Source organism: Propithecus coquereli, unplaced genomic scaffold (assembly GCF_000956105.1).
Source record: "Propithecus coquereli isolate 6110/MARCELLA unplaced genomic scaffold, Pcoq_1.0 Scaffold1, whole genome shotgun sequence".
Classification (NCBI taxonomy): domain Eukaryota; kingdom Metazoa; phylum Chordata; class Mammalia; order Primates; family Indriidae; genus Propithecus; species Propithecus coquereli.
In genome coordinates, this window is record NW_012133857.1 from 11,648,796 (window position 1) to 11,669,459 (window position 20,664).

The 20,664-nt window shown below is 59.6% G+C and overlaps 1 protein-coding gene across 1 annotated transcript in view; it reads right to left on the bottom strand.

Annotated features, from left to right (window-relative positions):
* COL7A1 (collagen, type VII, alpha 1) overlaps window positions 1–20,664 on the bottom strand; it is a 31,805-nt gene that overhangs the window by 3,395 nt on the left and 7,746 nt on the right. Inside the window, exons 23-111 of the mRNA XM_012638808.1 lie at window positions 20,434–20,580; window positions 20,217–20,353; window positions 19,616–19,742; window positions 19,385–19,531; window positions 19,126–19,298; window positions 18,992–19,027; window positions 18,884–18,910; window positions 18,747–18,791; window positions 18,614–18,676; window positions 18,168–18,239; window positions 18,040–18,075; window positions 17,863–17,898; window positions 17,615–17,686; window positions 17,429–17,506; window positions 17,194–17,220; window positions 17,059–17,112; window positions 16,865–16,927; window positions 16,700–16,759; window positions 16,535–16,570; window positions 16,287–16,331; window positions 16,173–16,208; window positions 15,769–15,813; window positions 15,639–15,674; window positions 15,495–15,530; window positions 15,079–15,111; window positions 14,866–14,919; window positions 14,729–14,788; window positions 14,599–14,634; window positions 14,412–14,492; window positions 14,274–14,309; window positions 14,034–14,078; window positions 13,764–13,835; window positions 13,481–13,525; window positions 13,200–13,226; window positions 12,954–12,983; window positions 12,757–12,837; window positions 12,651–12,686; window positions 12,539–12,574; window positions 12,367–12,447; window positions 12,072–12,107; window positions 11,606–11,668; window positions 11,475–11,519; window positions 10,463–10,498; window positions 10,354–10,389; window positions 9,978–10,013; window positions 9,852–9,887; window positions 9,698–9,745; window positions 9,318–9,353; window positions 9,087–9,209; window positions 8,804–9,004; window positions 8,674–8,709; window positions 8,548–8,592; window positions 8,297–8,365; window positions 8,177–8,221; window positions 7,997–8,059; window positions 7,763–7,807; window positions 7,337–7,372; window positions 7,173–7,208; window positions 6,972–7,016; window positions 6,755–6,787; window positions 6,613–6,675; window positions 6,453–6,488; window positions 6,292–6,372; window positions 6,087–6,155; window positions 5,912–5,947; window positions 5,794–5,835; window positions 5,575–5,619; window positions 5,443–5,487; window positions 4,718–4,753; window positions 4,575–4,634; window positions 4,327–4,434; window positions 4,086–4,157; window positions 3,891–3,926; window positions 3,706–3,765; window positions 3,570–3,614; window positions 3,326–3,361; window positions 3,190–3,225; window positions 3,055–3,111; window positions 2,844–2,915; window positions 2,255–2,326; window positions 2,008–2,043; window positions 1,605–1,685; window positions 1,333–1,386; window positions 1,206–1,259; window positions 1,070–1,132; window positions 633–695; window positions 413–529; window positions 154–231; window positions 3–56 (exon numbers count right to left, since the gene is read on the bottom strand). Coding sequence (XP_012494262.1) covers window positions 3–56; window positions 154–231; window positions 413–529; window positions 633–695; window positions 1,070–1,132; window positions 1,206–1,259; window positions 1,333–1,386; window positions 1,605–1,685; window positions 2,008–2,043; window positions 2,255–2,326; window positions 2,844–2,915; window positions 3,055–3,111; window positions 3,190–3,225; window positions 3,326–3,361; window positions 3,570–3,614; window positions 3,706–3,765; window positions 3,891–3,926; window positions 4,086–4,157; window positions 4,327–4,434; window positions 4,575–4,634; window positions 4,718–4,753; window positions 5,443–5,487; window positions 5,575–5,619; window positions 5,794–5,835; window positions 5,912–5,947; window positions 6,087–6,155; window positions 6,292–6,372; window positions 6,453–6,488; window positions 6,613–6,675; window positions 6,755–6,787; window positions 6,972–7,016; window positions 7,173–7,208; window positions 7,337–7,372; window positions 7,763–7,807; window positions 7,997–8,059; window positions 8,177–8,221; window positions 8,297–8,365; window positions 8,548–8,592; window positions 8,674–8,709; window positions 8,804–9,004; window positions 9,087–9,209; window positions 9,318–9,353; window positions 9,698–9,745; window positions 9,852–9,887; window positions 9,978–10,013; window positions 10,354–10,389; window positions 10,463–10,498; window positions 11,475–11,519; window positions 11,606–11,668; window positions 12,072–12,107; window positions 12,367–12,447; window positions 12,539–12,574; window positions 12,651–12,686; window positions 12,757–12,837; window positions 12,954–12,983; window positions 13,200–13,226; window positions 13,481–13,525; window positions 13,764–13,835; window positions 14,034–14,078; window positions 14,274–14,309; window positions 14,412–14,492; window positions 14,599–14,634; window positions 14,729–14,788; window positions 14,866–14,919; window positions 15,079–15,111; window positions 15,495–15,530; window positions 15,639–15,674; window positions 15,769–15,813; window positions 16,173–16,208; window positions 16,287–16,331; window positions 16,535–16,570; window positions 16,700–16,759; window positions 16,865–16,927; window positions 17,059–17,112; window positions 17,194–17,220; window positions 17,429–17,506; window positions 17,615–17,686; window positions 17,863–17,898; window positions 18,040–18,075; window positions 18,168–18,239; window positions 18,614–18,676; window positions 18,747–18,791; window positions 18,884–18,910; window positions 18,992–19,027; window positions 19,126–19,298; window positions 19,385–19,531; window positions 19,616–19,742; window positions 20,217–20,353; window positions 20,434–20,580 — 5,243 coding nt within the window. The remainder of the gene's footprint in view (window positions 1–2; window positions 57–153; window positions 232–412; window positions 530–632; window positions 696–1,069; window positions 1,133–1,205; window positions 1,260–1,332; window positions 1,387–1,604; window positions 1,686–2,007; window positions 2,044–2,254; window positions 2,327–2,843; window positions 2,916–3,054; window positions 3,112–3,189; window positions 3,226–3,325; window positions 3,362–3,569; window positions 3,615–3,705; window positions 3,766–3,890; window positions 3,927–4,085; window positions 4,158–4,326; window positions 4,435–4,574; window positions 4,635–4,717; window positions 4,754–5,442; window positions 5,488–5,574; window positions 5,620–5,793; window positions 5,836–5,911; window positions 5,948–6,086; window positions 6,156–6,291; window positions 6,373–6,452; window positions 6,489–6,612; window positions 6,676–6,754; window positions 6,788–6,971; window positions 7,017–7,172; window positions 7,209–7,336; window positions 7,373–7,762; window positions 7,808–7,996; window positions 8,060–8,176; window positions 8,222–8,296; window positions 8,366–8,547; window positions 8,593–8,673; window positions 8,710–8,803; window positions 9,005–9,086; window positions 9,210–9,317; window positions 9,354–9,697; window positions 9,746–9,851; window positions 9,888–9,977; window positions 10,014–10,353; window positions 10,390–10,462; window positions 10,499–11,474; window positions 11,520–11,605; window positions 11,669–12,071; window positions 12,108–12,366; window positions 12,448–12,538; window positions 12,575–12,650; window positions 12,687–12,756; window positions 12,838–12,953; window positions 12,984–13,199; window positions 13,227–13,480; window positions 13,526–13,763; window positions 13,836–14,033; window positions 14,079–14,273; window positions 14,310–14,411; window positions 14,493–14,598; window positions 14,635–14,728; window positions 14,789–14,865; window positions 14,920–15,078; window positions 15,112–15,494; window positions 15,531–15,638; window positions 15,675–15,768; window positions 15,814–16,172; window positions 16,209–16,286; window positions 16,332–16,534; window positions 16,571–16,699; window positions 16,760–16,864; window positions 16,928–17,058; window positions 17,113–17,193; window positions 17,221–17,428; window positions 17,507–17,614; window positions 17,687–17,862; window positions 17,899–18,039; window positions 18,076–18,167; window positions 18,240–18,613; window positions 18,677–18,746; window positions 18,792–18,883; window positions 18,911–18,991; window positions 19,028–19,125; window positions 19,299–19,384; window positions 19,532–19,615; window positions 19,743–20,216; window positions 20,354–20,433; window positions 20,581–20,664) is intronic.

Consider the following 20,664-nt stretch of genomic DNA (forward strand, 5'->3'; position numbering starts at 1 on the left):
ACTGTCAGGGCAGCTTCTCCCTTCTCCCCACGCGGACCGGCGGGCCCTGGCCGCCCCTATGTGCAACAGATGGGACCAGGCTGTGACCTCTGATCTCAGGGACACCAGAGGTCAGCCCAATCTCTGACCCTAAGCCCAGTAATCCCCACTCACCTGCTCCCCTCTCTCACCGGGGGCCCCAGGGGCCCCAGGGGCCCCCACCACACTCTCTCCAGGGGGACCTCGTTCACCCTGTCAGACACAAGGACCAAGTGAGCAAGGTCAGAGGCAGTGGGGGCCAGAAATCAGGCAAGTTGGGGATCATCGCTTTAGAGGCTGGGCAGGGAGGCTGGAGGATGGGTTTCGAGGTTGGAAGGGCAGAGCGTTGGGTAGGGAGGTTCAGGGCCCAGGAGTCAGAGTTGAGGTCGCTTACCTTCTGGCCCTGAAGTCCTTCAGGGCCTTTGGGACCAACACTGCCAGGGGGCCCAGGGGGACCACTAGAGCCATCATTGCCCCTGGGACCTGGGAAGCCCCCAATTCCTGGGGACCCCTGGGGAGAGATAGGACAGGGTCAGTGATCAAAGCCCCCAGAGACAGACCCACTGCCAAAGAACACACTCCCACAATTCACCATGGCCCTAGCCTCAACTCACCCGCTCCCCTTTCTCGCCCTGGTCACCCTTGGGTCCTGGCTGCCCATCAAAGCCTCGGTCACCCTGGGAACAGAAGAAGCATGAGAGACCTGCCCTGCCCTCCCTCAGCTCCTAACACCTGTGAGCCCCCTGGCCCAAGGCCTACAACCTTTCATGACCCAAGCACCTGTGCCCTTACCACACCTGTGCTGTGATCCCAGTAACCCCAACCCCACTGGAGCCCCCTGCCCCGATGCGCACTGCCCCTGCTCACCTCCCATCCTTTCATCCCAACCCTCTACTGTGACCCCAGCCCTCCCTACCTCAAGACCAGTCCCCTGAACCCCCAATGCCCCAACCTGCCATGACCTTCCTGGACCCTAAACCCCATGACCCTACACAATCTTCTGTGCCCCATGCTGACCCCCCACCATGTTCACCAGGGAGAGACCCTGTACCTTGGGACCGATCAGACCCTCCTTGCCAGGGGCCCCTGACTGGCCTGGCACACCAGGCTCACCCTAGAGAAAAGAAGACATGAGCTCGGCCCTGGCCGCTTGGCCCCTCCTCATTCTGGGCGTGCCCCACACTCACCAACTCTCCTTTGCGTCCTGCTAGCCCCGGGCGGCCCGGGGGACCAGCTTCTCCCTGCAGGCATCAGGTGGAGGGGTCAGCCTTAGGCCCCAGGCCCTGTAGCCCCCAGCCCCCAGCCCCTCTGTACCTTGTCTCCCTTCTCTCCATCGAGGCCACAGGCTCCCTTCACCCCCCGTTCACCCTGAGGGAGAAAAGTGGGTGAAAAATCCACTTCTGGACACCTCACCTTATGATCCCTTTACCCCAAAACCAGCTCTCCAAACCAAACTGGCTTCAGACACTCCAACCCCTGCCCTAACAGCACACGTTCAGCCCTGGGTACCCCAACATCTGACCTGATCCCTCACCCTCAAACATCAAGCCTTCCTGACCAGGAGGAAAAAACCATCTCCTTCCTACCTTGAGGCCCCGGGGACCCATGAAGCCAACATCTCCTTTGTCTCCTCGGACACCAGGGGCTCCGTCCCTTCCTGGGGATCCCTAGGAAGGAGAGCAGTCAAGGTGAGGTTGGGAGGTTAGTGGGAATCAAAGAGAATCACCCTGGATAGTGGGCAGAGAACACCATGGAGTCAGAGTCACCTCAGGAGGCCAGAGCCACTGGGGTTTGCCATAGGGACAGGGTCACCATGGGTAGGGGATACCATCATAGTGGATTACTGTGGAGGTGGGGGCCCCTGGGCAACGTGAGGGCACCATGAGCACTGGGTCACTCTAAGGTCAAAGACTACCACATGGGCAGGACCCCCATGGTGATGCGGCCCTATGGGGACAAGGGGTCCCTGTAAGAGCAGGGGCACCTTACCGGGTCACCAGGGATCCCTGCTGCACCAGGCTCTCCCTGTGGGAAACAGATTGGGGGAGCCCATCAGTGTGACTGTCCCCCTGCTAGCCTATCTGCTGCATGTGCAGCCACTTGGTTACTCAGCAGCCAAGGCCCAGGCTGCACACATGTGGCTGACAACGAGGGAGCCACAAACCCTCCAACACTCGACACCCAGGAACAGGTGTGTCATGCGTGGCTCTGGGCCTATGCCTGGGTTGAGGCTTGCCTTGGGTCCTGTGAGTCCACGTGCTCCCAGCAACCCGGCCGAGCCCTTGTCACCAGGTTCTCCCTTGGTGCCCTGTGGGAGTGACCAGGAGAGGGACATAATCAGGAGCATCCCAGACTTAGAAGATGACTGGAACCCACTCCTCAGTGTTGCTCCCACAGACCATCCCCAGGGCCCCGTCCCATCTGGCCCATACCACATCAGGGTGGAGCTGGGGGCTGTGGGCCATGGAGCCGCTCATTTCTCACCCCAAGACCCCCAGACACTTGCCCTCCCTCTTACCATTGGGTCCCTGATCCCATCTGGAGCACCCCTTATACCCCAGGAGCCTTCTTCTTGCCCCTACAGAGCCCCTCACAGGGCCACAGTCCACAGAGCTCTCCTCCTGACCTCACATCAAGGCCCTGAGCCCTCCTCAGAGCCCCATCCTCTCAGCACCCTGTGGAGTCACTACAGCCTACAGATCCCCCTTCCCCTCTGACCCCCAGAAAGCCCCCTCCTGTCCTCCCCTCCTGCCCTCACAGACCCTCTATGGCGCCCCATAAGCCCACGGAACCCCATAGAGAGTACCCCATTCTCTTTCCTGTACCTTGTCTCCAGGCACCCCAATGTCTCCCCGAGGTCCTTTGTCACCATCTATGCCCCGAGGCCCTCGTTCACCCTGGGTCGGGTCAGAAGTCAGTCAGGAGCTGGAGGTCACCCTCCGGGGGTCTGAGCTCTCAGATGACCTGGGCAAGCACCACAGGAGCCCTCCCGCATCCAGGGGAGACCTGGTCTGCACGTGAACCAGACACACTCACCATGTCCCCCTTGGCACCCCGTGGCCCCGGAGGCCCCACAGTCATGGCTGAGTCACCCTGAGGAGGTAGGGAGGAGTCAGAGGAGTCGGGAACATCTTGGTCCCCGTCCCTGCCCTCCCCCATGCCCACACTCACCTTGTCACCCTTTAGCCCTGCGGTTCCAGCATCACCCTATTGGGTGGAAGAGTGTGAGTCCCACCCAAACTGGGGAGTCCTCAGTCCTGAATCCCCACCCCCGACTCACGCCAGGGCCTGGTCCTCACATTCTTACCTTCTCCCCACGCTCCCCACGGCTGCCAGGGAGCCCCTGTGTGAGAGAAGGGGACTGTGAGCTATGGGAATTTGGGGGCAATGGAGGACCGAAGGGGACCCAGGGGAATGAGGAAAGAAAGAGGACCAGACAAAGAGGACAGGAGAGTCAATGAGAAGAACCAGAGGGCTGGGGAGGACTGCAGAGAGTGTTCCAAGGGCACAGAGGGCACAGGCAGGGGAATGAAGTCCCCAATGGGACCCACCATGAGTCCTCGGGGTCCCTCCTGGCCAGGGCGGCCATCTTCACCCTGGACGGGAACAGTAGGTCATTGATCAGAGGCAAGAGCTGTGATGAAGGGAGACTTGGTGGGCCCTGGCTGTGGAGCAGGACGTACGTACCCGGACACCTGGCTCCCCACGCTCGCCTCGGGGCCCCAGCAGCCCTGCTCCAGGGTCTCCCTAGAGATCAAGAGGACACCAGGAATAAGTGAGGTGAATCAGTGGGGGACAGAAGTCATGGGAGGTCAGTGGAGATTAGAGGGGGTGAGGCACAGGTCAGAACCAGCAGCATTTGTCCCACTTACCTTGTCCCCTTTGGGTCCAGAGGCCCCCGGTGCTCCCTGTGGGTCAGAGTGAGGTGAGGGTCTTCTGGCCATCAAAGCCCACACGTGCCCCCAGCATGTGTGCCCCAGTGTGTCATAGTCCCCTTCGCCAGTCCTCCCGTGGACAGACGCTGACACTCAGGCAACAGACACTTGAGATATTAGGCTTCTACTCACCACTGACCCTGGTGATCCAGGTGGCCCCAAAGGGCCTGGGGCTCCTTCTCTCCCTGGGAGACCTGCCAGACCCTACCAGAAAAATGAGCAAGAGAAGCAGAGAATGACTTGGGAACCCTCCTCCCCCTCTGCGCCCCGAAAGACTGCAAGCCCCCAAGGCAGGGCTGCCTCCTCCTGACCCCACTGGATTCAGAGATCTTAAAGTCACCAAGTCCCCACATACTGCTCCCAGCTCCCTCACCCGCTCTCCGCTAGGGCCTGGCTGACCCGTCTCTCCTCGAGGGCCTGTCTGACCAGGGAATCCGACAACACCAGGAGCACCAGGGGGCCCAGGGGGGCCCAGATCTCCCTGAAATAAAAATAGCCAAGGGAAGAGTGGTCACCATGGGACCCCCACTCCAGGACTAGCCCCAGAATTCCCTCTTTTTCCCACCTCCAGTGGCCTCCCTGCCCACTGCCCCTGCCACTGGTGAGGGGGCACTGACTTACCTTCATACCTGGAGGACCAATTGGCCCAAGTGGGCCCTGGACCCCGATTCCTGGGTCACCCTTTGAGGGAAAGAGGGGTCAGATCAGGCTCAGGGAGTCTTAGGACTACGACCCCCAGCAGGGACCCTTCTGGGTACATGTACCTTTTGACCTTTGAGTCCTGGAGCCCCTTTCTGACCCTGAAAAAACAAACAGCATTTGAGAAGGTAGGAATAATGAGCACAGAGCTCGGACGTGGCCCAAAAATATTCCCAGGGGAGCTCAGATGTGACATGAACACATGGGAACTTAGGCTTGTGACCAAGAATTGGCTCACAGGAGCTCAGACAGGACAATGGACTGACTCTTGAGGGCACAGACAGAGGGAAGCTCAGATGTGACCACAGATAGGTGGGAGTTCAGGCATGACCACAGGCACATGGAGCTCACACATGAGTGCAGACATCTGGGACCACAGATATGAGCACAGATACATGGGAACTCCAACGTGTCCATTCCCAGAAAGCTCGGACGTGACCACAAAAGTGAACTCAGACAGGCAGGGGTGGGAGAAAGGAGAATTATAAACACATGACCAAGGAGAGGCCCACAAGAGCTCAGACGTGTCCTGAGACCTTGGACAACAGACATGTTGAGGAAGAGAAGGTCGAGGACAGGCACACAGAAGCCAAGAGGGGGAACCCAAGTCCTCGGAGTGTGGAAGCCAAGAACGTGTGTCCCTGTGTGCTCCAAGAAGCAGGCTCCGGAATGCTGGGACACGCAGCCAGAGTCAGGGGTTCAGACATGTGCACAGGCCCAAGAAGGGTCCCTCATGTCCACAGTTGTACTCCTCAAGCCAGGCTTGCACTTGCCCAGACCCCGGACTCACATCTTCCCCAGGGTCTCCAGGCTCCCCTGCACGGCCAGCTTCCCCCTGTACAGAATGGGTGGTGAAGGGGTTCGGCCACCCAGCCTTACCCCTCTCTGCCCAGAGTTCAGGCCCGGGCCAGCCCCACCTTACCTTCTCGCCCCGTGGCCCTGGCAGTCCTCGATCACCTTTGGCTCCCTGCAGAGACAAAGGTCAGGAGGCAATAGAGGCGTCAGTCACATACAGATGAGACTCCAGGAGGGAGGCACGAGGCCGGGGGTCAAACGTGGGGCATATTGTGGAAGTGGAGGATCACAGGGCTGGGTCAACCATGGGTCAGAGGTCACCTGCTATCAGAAGTTCTACACTCACCGGCTCACCCAGCAGGTCTCCAGCAAGGCCTCCAGGGGCTCCCTGAGGAGGGGGAGGTCAGTAGGGTTCCTTGGCCCCCACTGCCTGGCCGCTCCTCCCCAGCCTCCCGTACACTCACCTTCTCTCCCTTTGCTCCAGGGGGCCCGACCACCACCTGTGGGGAATGCCTAGTGAGGTGCCCAGCCTCTGCCTTCTCCCTGCCCCTCCCTGCCATCCCGATGGCATTCAGACTAAGGCTTGGGGCTGAGGCAGACAAGATGGTGCAGTGGGTAGAGGTGAGGATCAAACATCACCTGTCCAGGGGGCCCCATGGGTCCAGGTTCTCCTTTAGGTCCGACAGGGCCGGGCAGACCTGGTGACCCCTATGGCAGAGCAGCATGAGGGGCTCAGTGCCTCTCCACCATCCCACCCCTGCCGCCCACTCCTCACATTCCAGGCACACAACTGGGCACCGGGCCCCCACAGCAGGCCTACAGCGACCACTCCCCAAACACATACTGGCACACCAGGGTTTCCTCTATCTCCATCTTTTCCATTGGTACCATCGCGACCTGGGGCTCCTGGCTTCCCTGTCTCCCCCTGAGAGGAAGGAGCTCTGTCAGGTGCCTGCCTGCTGACCCCTGAGCCCTGGAGCCCAGCCCCTGACCCCTAGGACTCACCACTTGTCCAGGCAAACCTGGTGACCCCTGCGGACCCTGAGGGGGAACAAGTCAGATGTGAGGGTGACACGGGGCAAGGGACAAAAGAGGACATGGGGGAAAAGGGGACCCAAGGCGTAGGAACATGGTGTCCCTTTAGGAGCCATGGGGACTTGCTCACCACAAGGCCTGAAGGGCCCGGGGGCCCAGGAAGTCCCACAGCCCCAGTAGGTCCAGGCAGGCCCTAGAGGAAGAAAACATTCAGGGCAGTGCCAACCCCACCCATCTCCCTGTGACCCCAACCCATGAGCTGGGTCACTCACGCGTCCTGGGGGTCCTGTCTCTCCAGGCTCCCCCTGCAAATGATCCAGAGACCACGTGAGCAGAGCCCACGTCGACATGCCTCTTGGTGCTCAGCCTCATGGCAGGGAATGACATCCAGGAGGCTGTTGACCTCACCAATGTTGACCCTGGGTGTGGACATGGCTCCAAGGGGCCTTCTCCTCATCCCATTCACATGCCCCCCATGCCTGTACTCACCTTCAGGCCAGAGGGTCCCTGGGGTCCTGGAGGGCCAGCAAGACCCTAGAGAAAAGTGTCGAGGGTGGGACACAGGGATCAACGTTATCTGCCAGGGCTTAGTGGATTAACATAGATAAGGTCTGGCTGGCTCAGCAGCAGTGATGATGGCTGTCCCATCCCTCCTGGACCCCCACCAGGCAATGCTCCCTCATCACTCACTGGGGCACCAGACGGTCCAGGGTCTCCATGGCCTCCCTGTTAAGGAGAGAAAGAGTCTGATGGGGGGAGCCATCCCCACCCCACCAGGGAAACTGAGGCAGTACTGCTCACTGGGGAAGGGCACAGGGTGGAGGCAGGAGAGGTGAGGGTTCTTGGGTACTCACCGCTGGGCCAGGGGTCCCCCTCGGACCCTGCAGACCCTGCATAGAGAAGGTGCTGTGAGCCTCAATTTGGGCCTCACCTGGGTCTGTTCCGACCTTCTGGGGGCTTTGGCCCTGGGGGCCCACTTCCACACCCCACCCCTCCCAGGCACACAGCACGTGTACCTACAATCTGCCCCTCATGGACAGCACACATGGGCCTGCAAACATGCACACATGCACACACACACAGACATGCACACGGCAAGCCTCTCAGACATCGTGCACATGCACCCACACCTGAGCAGGAAGGCACAGTCCCCCGACTGACAAGTAACACACACACACACATACACACACACACACACACACACACGCACGCACACACACAGATTTCAGCACCCAGCAGACGTCCAGAGCCTGGGCGAGGCCACTCCTGCCACCACTCACCGGCTTCCCTTCAGGCCCAGCCACGCCACGCTCTCCTGGTAGACCCTGAAGAGAACAGGTTTAAGGCTACACTGCTTTGTCCCCGATGCCCAGCTTTCCCTCTGCCATCCCCCTAGACAGTCAGAGGCAAGACCCAGACAGTGCCAGGCAGTGCAGACTCCAGCCCTACACACAGGACAACACATGAAAGAGCCATGTTCTTGCACGTATGTGGTCCGTGGGGCAAAGACTCACCGGACTGCCATTGACACCCCTCTGTCCAGGCTCTCCGCTCTCTCCTTTGATGCCTGGCATGCCCTGCAGGCAAAGTGTTGTGCCTGAGCCCCAACCTCTGCCATGTGTCCATGCACATGTGCACACAGCCCTGCCCTCCATAAACGAGGGGGAAGTATACAGTGGGGTGGGAGGCCTCACCCTGTCTCCTTTTGGACCTGGGTCACCAGCACCACCTGGCTCCCCCTGTGGGGATGAGATGTGAAGTCGGGCCCTGGTGCCATGGCAGGGGCTGCCCCCAAGCTGATCCCACACACTGACCTTAGCACCCTTGAGTCCAGGGGGTCCCTGTTCTCCAAGGAGTCTGGGACCTATTTCATCCATAGCCACCTATAAGCACAAGGTGACAGGGGAGAGATGTGTCTGGAACAGAGGCATGGAGGGGTCATCACAGATCACAGGATCACAGAGGGTTATAGGGTCAGAGATACCACATGGGATTTCTGGGGCCCCAGCTAAGGGTGCCTTCCTGGTCACCCATCACAGGCCCAGGGCAGGGCTGGGGTGATCACCTTGGGGCCAGGGGGTCCAGGGAGGCCAGGAGGGCCATCTCTGCCCTGCAGAAAAGAAGTAAATGGGGTGGTAGTCCCAGCACAGCCTTCAGGCAGCCCTGCCCTGTGTAGCCCATCCCAGCTCACCTGCTCTCCACGCTCTCCTTTCTCTCCCCGTTCTCCCTGAAATGCAAAGAGCAGGGTGAGGGCCATGTTCATGGGGTCCAGCCCCTCTGAACCCCAGCCCCCGGCCCTCCTGGCCAGTCCCCAGGCTCACCCTCTCTCCTGGCCTTCCTGCCTCCCCTGTACCTCCAGCCCGGCCTGGGAGCCCAGGAATACCAGGCTTTCCAGGCTCCCCGGCAAGGCCGGGAGGTCCAGGTGAGCCCCTCTCCCCAAGCGCCAGGCCAGGCGGCCCCTGAGGTCCAGGGTCTCCACGCTCTCCCTTCAGCCCGCGTTCTCCAGGAAAGCCGATGGGGCCCTGGGGGAGCAGAAGAGGGAATGCTGGTGGCTGTACAACTACACCCTCCGTGGGGCACTCCCCACTGAGCAGCCACACTCACCTCCTTGCCTGGGGGGCCCCGCTCGCCCTGTTCCCCCTTGAGTCCAGGACGCCGGTCAGGCATAGGCAGGAAGCTACCAGAGCTCTCATCCCAGGTCTCCACTATCTCCCGCAGGGCAGATGCCTGAGGAACAGCAAGGAGTCAGAGGAGCAGGGCCCATAACTGCAACTTCCCACCCACTGGGCCCTGTGGGCAACACCTGCCCCCACCTCCAGCCCCTAAACAACCTACCTTGATGCCAATAGTTTCCAGCAACCGCTCCACATTCTGGGGATACAAGGTGGGGTGAGGGGCTTCCCACAAAGGAGAAACCCCTGCCTTCTGCCCCACACTTGTTCTAGAAAGTGCCTCCATGCCCTCTTCCCCAGGCCTCTGGCCCAACCCTTAGCCTTTGGTTGAGGCCTCGCTGGAGGCCACCAGGAGACCCTTCCTGGCTTGTCCACATTGCCCAGGTTCTCTTGAGTGTGGGCTACAGGAACCCCAATGGGGCAGGGGGCTGAGCATACAGTGCAGTCCCTGTGGGGCCTCAGGGTAAGGGGGAAAGGGGGAAATAGAGGTAACTCCCATGGGCGTGCATATGAGTCCAGGGCCAGGTCCCAGGGTGGGCTCACCGCCATGCTCCCAGGCTCTCCTCGTAGGCCTCGCTCTCCAGGGCGGCCCTAGAGAGAGCAAGAGACAAACTGCTAGGACCTGGCTTGGGAGGCATGTGTGTGCATATGCGGGTGCTGTGGCTACCTGTGCATGTGGAAAAGGTAGGGGCCTCACCTGTTCCCCTTTGGATCCAGTCTCCCCACGGTCGCCCTGAGAACGAAGAATGATCAGGTAGGGGAAATGTCCCCCAACCCTGGTCTGCCCCTCACCATACCCCCTACCCAACATACGCACACTCACCTTGGGACCCACACTTCCTGGGACACCAGGAAAACCCTGAGATATGACAGAACACAAAGGGGTCGCACAGGACACAGAACACAAAGGCATCCCAGGAGGATATCCCATATAAGCATGATGGCCTCTGATGCTCCCAAGTCCCAGAACCACCCTGGACACTCACCTGGCCAGGAGGGCCAATTGGCCCTGGGAGGCCCGGAGGGCCCTGGAGTCCAGGGCTTCCAGGTGTTCCATGCTCACCCTTGGGGCCATCACGACCCTGTGGAGGATGCAGCCAGTATCAGGACACTGAGACCCCAGAAAAGAGTAGAGCCATACTCCACAGGGTCAGGGTCAGGGTCAGGGGTCAGAAGTTGCAGAAAACCCCAGCACTCACTTCTCTCCCAGGGGCGCCTGAATCTCCCTTCTCTCCCTAAAGAAGACAACGATGCTTTGGACATGGCCCCACTCTGAGACCAGAGCAGACCCCAGGTGAGGGGCTTTACCTTCCTCCCGTCTTCTCCAGGGTCCCCAGGTTCTCCCTGCAGGCAGAGGACTCACATCAGCCCAAATGTTCACTGGTGTCTGGCTGCAAGACACCGTCTTGGCAGATTTCAGATGACTATAACAATATGTCTATGCCTGTAGCTCCAAGGCTCCACGTGTCTTAGAGTGTGGCCTGTCACTGTCTGAGGGAGCTGCAGTATGTCCAGGGGTGGGCTTGCACAGGCCTGCCCGCCCCAGATGTAACTGCACAGATGTGGCCTCCTGTCTCTGGCTCTCTAGATGTATCTCCACATCTCTGCATCGCTGGGTTGGTGAGCGTCCACATCCTGGGCATGTGTGTGTATCCATGTGTGTCTTAGCACGTGTACCTGTGGGTCTGTATGTCCCGGTCTGTCTGCATGCCTTGGTCCATGTCTGCATATGGGCATGGGCTTTTACACGTATACACAGGTCCCCAGTGCCTTGGCATCTGTCTGCAAGTCTTGTGTGTATCTCAATGTGTATGGCCATATGTATGTGAGTGACTGTGGATATAAAGGCATGTGTCAGCATGTTCCAGCATGTGTCACACATCAGAGCCATGAATGTGTGCCTCATCATGTCTCAACACAGGTCCACATGTAGTCCTAGGTCCATGTCTTAGCACATACGTGGGTCTGGGTGGAAGCATCTGGGGGTCGATATGTCTCCAAGTGCCCTGAAGGTGGCTTCATGCCAGTGTGTCTGTGCCTCTTTGCCTATGCCTGTGGCTGTGGGTTATCTTGGCATATGTCACCCATCCAGGCACCAACTGGCCCATCCACCTAACTCACTGCGTCTGCAAGGCTGCCTGTGTGTGCATGTAGAACTATGTTTCAGGATGTATCTGTGTCTGGGCTAGGTGTGCAGGTATTGGCACATGTCTACTTGTGTCTACACGTGTGCCTCCCCTGTTGCTTGCATATCTGCCCTATGTGCGTGTGCTGGCGTTTCTCAGCATGCTGCAGCTGCAGCTGCCCTGGACACACTCACATTTTTCCCATTTGGGCCAGGTTTGCCATCCTCGCCTGGCTTTCCCTGTGGGAACAGATCACTGGTCAGATGTCAGGGCTGGGGTGAGGGGAGTAAGTGGGCAAAAGGGTAGCATGAAAGCCTGGACTCACCGGTGATCCAGGGGTGCCAGGGGGACCAGGGGGCCCATGTTCTCCTCGGAGGCCTGGAAGCCCCTGGAAAAAGTCTTTGCTAAGATCGAGAGGGTCTCTGAGATATCTCTCCAGGCACACCCTACAGACTGGAGGGTCCTCACTAACATCTTTCTCCAGCGTAGAGACCTCAGGATCAGGAGGTCCTACTGAAATCCCCTCAGACATAAATCCCATGGGCTAGGGGGGCCCCTGCTGAGACTCCCAAGGGAAGAAACCCCAGAGTTTGGGGGACCTACTAAGACCCCCAAGGCAAAGAAGGTCAGAAAGGGGGACTTCACTGAAACCTGTCTGTCAGGGGCTGAGACAACCTCTCAAAGACAAGGCTGGACTCAACTCCCTCTCCTCTCACTGATGCTGAGACTATGAGGACCTTCTTACACTGGGCCCCGAGCCACCCTCCACCCCAGCATCTCCCCTAACTTACATCTCTCCCTGGGTCCCCAGCTTTGCCTCCTGCACCCTAAGGAGAGACTCAAAGTCAGTGCCTCTTGGTCATGGGGTCAGGAGCACTGCCCACTGACAGGGCCACTGGCTGTTGTGAACCCAAGGCCTGTGTGGCAGTAACATGCCCCCCACAGGGATCTGGGAAAAGACACAGATCACACACCTGGCCCCAGAACTCGTCAAGCCCAAGACCACCCAGAGAAGCCTCGGGTTTAGGGCCCTCATGTGAAGGGAAGAGGGAAGGGGATGACCAGGCAGTCACTACCACGACTCACATTCAGCCCAGGAGGGCCAGCGGGGCCTGGTTTTCCATCCAGCCCACTCCGGCCATCTAGCCCCGGGGGGCCCCGGTCACCCTGAGGAAAACAGAGTGGTAAGAGGCCTCAAAGGCAGAGATGAATCTGAGGGCCCAGGTTCATGTTCTGAAAAACCTCTACCCTCTCTCACCTTTTCTCCAGCTGGGCCTCGGACACCTGGGTCCCCCTGGAGGGAACAGGGTCAGATAAGAGGTGAGGGCAAGGTGGGGATTGAGGCTGATGGAGCAAAGTGCACCACTCACCTGCGGGCCTGGGGGCCCCCGAAGCCCGTCAACGCCCTGAAGATGGGGGAGGAAGAGATCAGAGCAGGCTTTCCTAAGCCCACCCCCCCCACAGGACCACACTCACCCTCTCCCCAGAGGCTCCAGGGGGGCCAGGGTCACCCTTGGGTCCTCGAGGACCCTCCTGTCCGCGGTCCCCAGGCTCTCCCTGTGGCAGAGACAGGCTTGCTGAGGGAATAGCCCTGAGCCAAGGCATGCCCAAGGCAGACCCGTGGTGAGCAGCACTGGTATCCTTTCCTAGGCTCCACCCACAGACCCCAATACCTTCTCTCTGGCTCCAAGTCCCGTGTCCACCTGTCAGGGGGAGTGACCAGTGAGGAGAATGGAACGACAAGGGGAAGCAGGGTGGTGTGGGGAGACAGGGTCAGTGAGGGGCCACAGAGATCAAAGGGGGTATCAGAGAGTCAGTGGGAGAGGTGGGAGTCAGTGGAAGGAATGAGGGGACATGGTGTGGAGCCAGCAGGGCAGGTGAGGGAGACGATAGAGGCCCAGACCCAGCGCAACCCTTACCAGCCGTCCAGGGGATCCTGGGGGGCCCTGGGAAAGGAAATGACTGTAGCCAACAGGAGCCCTGAGGTCCCAGGCATGGCTCAGGTTTGGCCCAGGCTCAACTCTGCCCCAATTCCATTCAGCATCACAGTGCCAACCCCAGAAGGAAGGCCAGGCCCAAGGGTGGCCATCAGTGCTCCCACTTGACCTTCAGGCCCCTCGTGTGGACACCGGCCAGAGCACTGGCAGCAGCACCAGGGAACTCCCCGCCCTCCCAAGCCCAGAGCACCAGCACTACTCACCGGCTCCCCACGGTCGCCCTTGGGTCCAGAGGGTCCAGGGCTGCCCTGCGGAAAGCCGGGGGGTCAAGGTTGCTCAGGGCAGGCAGGAGTGTGGGGGAGCTTTGGAGGCACCATGAGGATTCACAGGGACCCTGGTGGCCTTTGGTTGGCATGTAGGGGTCACAGGAAGTGAGGACTGTGAGGGTTCAGGACTGCAGGGCTGGGGTGGAAGGATCGGCCAGGAATTGGATGGCTGGGGGGCTGAGGCTGGGGTCAGGGATGACGGTCAAAGGTTGGAACTCACGTTTCGTCCATCCTCTCCAGGGTCTCCCTGGTCTCCCTTCTCACCTACAGGCCCCCGAGCTCCAGGTGCACCCTGAGAAGAGCAGCTGGTCTGAGACAGACCCTCTAGGCACTTTGCAGGTTCCCCATGACCCTCTACATCACCCCAGGTTCCCTATCACCCCAATATTCCTGTCAGAGTTTCCCACCACCCCTTTCCCCATCAGAGTTTCCTGCCACCTTCATGCTCACCTCCCCCATCACCTTCGTACCTCTCCCTGTCAAGACTCACCCGAAGGCCACGCTCGCCTGCTTTTCCAGGCAAACCTGGGTCACCCTGGTGATGGGGAAAAGAGCCACGTTGTGCAGGTGAGCTAGGATCTAACTCACCCAGGGAGTAGGGACAGAAGGGCCTGGGCACCAGCTGGACAGGAGGCAGGAGGAGGAATTGGTGACCTGGTGGAGCCCCCAGCCCACTGGGATCCCAATTCAAGGGTAAAGGATCAGAAACCACAGCAGGGAGGAGTCTCACCGGAGGACCCTCATCACCTTTCTCTCCAACTTCGCCCTGTGAGACATGAGAGTCAGCCCTGGTCCCAAGACCCTCAGTGATGCCTGCAACACCTCTACTCCCCTCCCCCCCACAACTCCCCCAACTCCAGCCTCTCACATCTCGTCCTCGGGGGCCAATGGGTCCTGGGGTGCCAGGCCGCCCAGGGTCTCCCTTCTCTCCAGGAGGCCCTGAGTCACCCTGTGGAGGAGGCAAGAGCGAGGTGATGCAGGATACCTGCACAGGCAGCCCTGGAGGGGAGGTGACCCCAGACACCTAGAGGTTACCCAAGGTCACAGGTACTCACCGGGGATCCTGCTCTGCCAGTGAGGCCAATGGGACCCTGCAGGGGATGGGAAGGAGGGCAGAACTTAGTTGGGGTCCCAGGAAGAACTACATCTCTCTCTGTCACACTCCCCATCCCAACATTTACTCACCCTGTCTCCAGGGTCTCCCTTGGGGCCAGGGTCTCCAGGAAGAACCAATCCAGGTGGGCCCTATGGGTAGAAGAATAAATAGTGTGGATGGCACAACTGTCACCTGCCCCACCCCCTAAACACCTTCCTTCACTTACCTGTTCCCCTTTGACTCCAGGAGTTCCTCTGGGCCCAGTGGGCCCCACATCTCCCTGGAGGTGGCAAAGACAATCAGTGCTAGTCCCAGGCTCTAGTTAACCCCACAACCCAGAAATCATGCCACAACCCTGTGACCTCCATGTCCCAGAGACAGGCCCTACGACCTTGACCTCAACCCTGTAACAATCTCCTCTCACCCACACCGGACTTACCTTGTCTCCTTTGGCTCCAGCACCAGTAGGTCCCTGAAAACAAACAGGACAGACACAGCTTGGCCCCATCTTGGGGGAGGTCGTATGACCACAGTCTTAATTGGGATGGGAGTTATATAGAAGCAGAAATCACAGAGCTCAGTCTCTGCCCCGAGGTCACAGGTCACCAGTGAGAGCAGGCTAGGGGTTATACAAAATGGGCTGACACAAAGATCTCATGACCTTTATACTGGTCATGGGGTCACAGGATCCCAGCCAGGAGTTCAGAAGCAGCGTGTGGCATAGGAGAGTCCCAGAGCTCTGAGCCTGCCCAGGGTCCCAGGGTTGTGGAATCCAGCCCAGAACAGTGGTTTACACGGGGGTCGCTGTTCAAGGGCTACGCTGTGCTCCGGGAGGCCCAACCTCCCTTCACTCACCACCACTGCTGGGTCCCCAGGGCGACCAGGCTCCCCCTATAGAGAAAGGATGGGGTCACAGACCCATCTAGGAACCCAAAGTCCCAGTGATCCACTTGCCACATCCCTGGTACCCAGCAGAACGACCCCCAGCTTATGACCCACCTTCTCTCCTCGGCGGCCAGCGGGTCCCGGTGGCCCCTGTATGTGGAAAAAGTGTGAGCCCAGGAGGGGAGGGGGAGGGGAGGGACACATGAAAGTCCCACTCCTGGTCCCACCACAGTCACAGACTCACTTCAGGACCCTCAACTCCAGGACGTCCAGCAACCCCAGGAAGCCCCTGGGGAGAAAGAATGCAAGTGCTACTCCAGGTGGACGGGGGTGGGGGTTATGGGCAAACAGGGTAGAGGGTTGGAGTGGTGGCTGGAGGGGTGTCGTAGAGGATTGGAATTAGGTTGGCAGGGGTCAAACTCGGCAGGAGAACAGAGACCAGGTCAGTGAAAGTCAAGGTCGATTCAGCAGGGTCAGAAGGTTAAAAGCTGGCTGGCTTGGGTTGAGGGCTAGAGCCTGTATCAGCAGGGTTTAGGAGTCACGTGAGGAGGGGTGAGGGGCAGGGGCAGTGGGGGTCAAGGGCAAAAAGTCAGAACCAGGACAGGCACAGAGCCCAGGTCTGCTGACACAGCTGGCCAGGGGGCTTACCTGGGGTCCCACTGGGCCAGCAGGTCCACGTTCGCCCTGATAGAACAGAAGAGGTCAGAGCCAAGTCTGGCCCCAGTTCTTTGGGGGCCCTGAGGCCCCCCAGGCTGCACTTACCTTCTCTCCAATCTCACCTGGGGCCCCTGTGAGCCCCCGGTCACCCTAAGGAGAGAGAGAAGAGGAGGTGGGCCTTGACTTGACAGTCAGACCCCAGACAAGGTATCTCAAACTCCAACCACCCACCTCTGAAAGCACCACCTCTGACCTGGAGAGAACCCTCACCTCCTGATCTTCCAGCCTCCCCTAACACCATGGGGGTTCCCGAGTAGCACCCCTCACACCTGGCCCCCCCCATTGGTACTCACTTTGGGGCCAGTGATTCCAAGAGGTCCCCGTAGGCCCTGGAAGGGATGAATTTGGAGGTTCAGAGATTTGGGCTTGGGCATAAGAATGGAGCAGTGTGGTTAATGGCCAAGGGTGGGGGCTGGAGCTATGCCCACCACATTCAGAGCTCCTGCCCTTACACTCACCGGCTCACCCGGGGTCCCAGGTTGTCCCGGGAGGCCTGGGGCTCCATCCTCACAGTCACCCTGAAAGAGAAACACATGGATGGGTAGGAAGGCCTAAGGGAGGCCCTGCCCCAGCACCCAGCCCCCTGCCCCAGAACTGGGGCACTCAGAGGTCAGGTTTCCTACCTTTTCTCCTTTCTCTCCAGTGGGGCCAACTGGGCCTCGGGGTCCAGGGCTCCCAGGAAGACCCTAGGAGGAAGTAAGAATGCGAGCCAAGAACTATGAAGTCCAGCACCCAACCACCCCCCCTAGCTTAGCCCCCAGTCCCTCTGCCCATAGCCCTGAGTGGGTTCCCCAGCAGAGGCTCAAGTGCCCCTCACCGGCAGCCCGGGCTCCCCAGGAGCAGTGCCACCAACACCTGGTCCAGGTGGACCCTGGAAGAGAACAGCAGGTCAGGGAGTGGTCCAGGGAATCAGACTCTAAGCCACCCCCAGTATACCTTGTCCTTCACTTACCCGTTCCCCACGATCGCCTTTGTCACCCTGGAAAACAGATCATGACCCTATGACCCTGGGCCGCAATTCCTCCCACAGACACCAGGAGGGATGAGAGGCACAGTGGATTGAGGAGTCATGGTGGGGAATGGGGGTGGTCAAAGGGTCACATGGCTCAGAGCAACCAGTAGGGGTTATGTGGATCCAAATGGGGTCACCAGGTTTCTGAATCACATGGAGGTCATGAAGCTGTCACCTTCACAGCTGTTCCAGGAAGCCCTGGGGTACCACGGGGTCCTGGGTCCCCCACTGGGCCACGAGGTCCAGCGGGGCCCTGATGGAGGAGACAAAGTATAAGGACCAACCCCACAGAGCCCACTCTCACCCCCTCTTGCAAGTCCCCCCAGCACACATCACTTGCCCCCACATACCCTGAACTTACCGAAGGTCCAGGGTCTCCTTTCTGCCCAGGAAGCCCAGGTCCCTCGCCTCCAATGACTCGTCCAGGAGCCCCCTGTAGGGGCAGAGAGCAGTGGGTAGGACTCGGGACATGGGTGCCCCGAGGCAGAAGCCCTGGATGAGCCCCAGCAATTCCTTATCACATCTCAGGTGCTGCACGCCTCTGGCCTGGGGCAGCCCCGCTCCTCTCTGGGACATCCTGGCCCCTCCCTTCCCTCCCTCATCACCTACCGGCTCCCCCTTTGGGCCTCGAGGTCCTCGCTCCCCCTGAGAAGAAAACATAGCAGAGGGTGGTGCTTGGGCTCGGGTGAGTGTCAGGGCGGGCCCCACGGGCCAACACTGCACCACTGCCCCATGGAAAGAACCCTGGGAGAACTCCAGGACAGCACAGGAGGGAAGGCATCTTACCGCTTCCCCACGAGGGCCAGGCCACCCTGGGGAGCCCTGCAGATGGAGGCCAGAGTCAGAACAGTCAGAACCACCCCACCCATTCACCAGAGTGTCCACCCTGGCCCCCACGGGCAAGGCTTGCTCACCTTCGGGCCAGGGGTCCCAGGAGTCCCGGGGCGGCCAGGGCTGCCTGGAAGCCCATCAGCTCCAGGGGATCCCTAAGGAGGCAAAGAGGTCAGGGCAGGAAGGGACCCTCCCCCAATGCCCCTGGTTTCCTGGAGAAGCCCCATCAACCAGGGGCCCCCTACCCCACAGGCCCCCAAGTACTGTTGGTGGTGGAATAGGGGGCAGAGAAGTGGCCTCTTGGAGCTGAATAGAGCTCAATCCCAGGACAAGGGCAGTGATAAGGCAAAGGCCTTCCCTGCCTCTGGGACACAGATCTCAGAGCCCCACTGGCCCCCTAATTCAGAGCCTCCCCCAAAGTCTCTGGTGTGGTGTATAAGCTCCCCTTGGCCCCCTAGGAACACCTTGGAATCCTAACTGCTTCTTCCTTCTCGTTCCTAAAAACGCTGAGAAAAGTCTCCATACTCACCCTCTCGCCCTTTGTAAGGGGACTTCCAGGGGACCCCTGGGGGCCAGGAGCACCAGTCCTGCCCTGAGAGAAGAGAGCAGGTAAGGACGCAGTACCCAGTCAGGGCAAAGGGACTGGTGTGGGGGGCACTCACCGGGAGGCCGGGGGCGCCAGGAGGTCCAGCTTGTCCTTTCAGGCCCTGGAAATGGTTATCAGTAAGCTCTGTGCTGTCAACTTCCCCTGCCCTGCTGATGCCCAACCCACTTTCTACCTCTCACCAGGACTACTCACCATCTCTCCAGGTTCCCCCTTCTGGCCCTGGGGAAAGACATGTTAGATGAGGGTCAGAGTTAGTCCCAGGTGTGGCCTTCACCCACACTCTCAACCCTGGACACTTACCTTTGGACAATGCACTGAGCAAGGCTCTGGCCGTGGCTGTGGACACAGGGTCTCTTTGAGGCTGAGCATTTCTACCAAGGAACCCCAGACCCCTTCTTCTCCACCACTTAGTTCCCCAGAGGTTGCTTCCAAACCTGAGTAGCCAAGGATGCCTGACACAGGGCTCCTGCCAGGTCACTGACTGCCCGGTCCAGGCTGGGACCATCATCCACAGCAAAGAAGGTCTGGACAGGATCCATGCCTGGCACCAAGCGACGCAGCTGCTCTGGGTCAGCTCCCACCATGCCCAAGATCATCACTTTGAGCCCTAAGGAGGGTCCGGCAGCCTGCATGACAACCCCGCTGGGGCCACCCCTACACCCAGGCCGCATCCCCCTCAGTCCTACTCCTCACCAGCAGCCTGGGCCTCACGGATGGGGCTGAATATGTCACCTCTCAAGGGCTCATCCACTAGCAGAACCATCACCCCTGGCACATGTTGGCGGCGCCCAGGAGCATCTGGTGCCAACAAGTATCTGTGAGCTGTGACCACGGCTGTGCCTGGAAGGAAAGACATGTCAGAACCCTGGGGCATCAAGCTCCCAGTGGGTAGCCCCAGGAGTCTGTGCCCACTATAGTCCTCACCCAGGTTGTTCCCACTTGGGTCCATGTAGGGGATGTCACGGATCTTTTGCAAGATGATGCCAAGGTTATAGGAGCTATTCAGTGGGAACAGTGGGGAGGGCCGGTGACTGTAGGACAGCAGGCCAACCTAGGGTCAGGGGAGACACAGAGCCTGGCAAGGATGACAGAGCAGGGATGGGGGTGTGCAGAGTTTGGAGAAACACAGAGACAGAGGGGTGTGTGTGTGACTAAACCTGAACTATTTATTAGGGGGTCAGCAATGATAGTAGGTTAGGGAGCCAACCAGCAGGCGAGAAGAACTGGAGCCTGGGGGACAGCTGGGAGAAAGCCAGAACCTGCTGAGCACAGTGGCGTGTGCCTATAATCCTAGCCACTTGGGAGGCTGAGGCGGGAGGATCACTTGAACCCAGAAGTTCAAGGCTGCAGTGAGCTATGATCGTACTACTGCACTCCAGCCTGGGTGACAGAGTGAGACTCCATCTCAGAAAAAAGTTAATTGAAAGCCTGAACATATGCTGGGGTAGGAGATAGTAACTGGCGTGAAACCCGGGTTGGCGAGGGGCAGGGAGAGGTAGGGGTCTGCCTGCCTCTAGAGCCAAACCTGGACCGCCTGTAGCCCAAGAGGCCCAAGTGCAGACACCAGACGCTCCAGGGCACGCCTCGTAGCCTCTGCCCGATGAGCATTGTCTCGAGTGGCATGCAGTAGGAACACCACATCCGCCAGGCCATGGGGACACACTGCAGAAGCGGGCAAAGTTACTGAAGTGGTCAGCCCATCCAGCCACCCACTTAGGCCCTTCACACTGTGCCCACCATACCTGGGCTTTGTGTGACAGTGGTCTCAGGACCCTGCACGCCTCCCCGGACAGGTGTCAGGGAGAAGACATAAGAGACGCCAGGCTCTAGCCCTGTCACCCGCTGAGAGCTCAAGATCCCTGGAAGTGTTTGTGGGGCCCCAGGCACTTCTGCAGAGGACATAACTCGGTTAAACAGGAGGTCCTCCATGGAACCCCTATTGCCAGCCCACCCCAACCCTGGCTCCCCCTCAC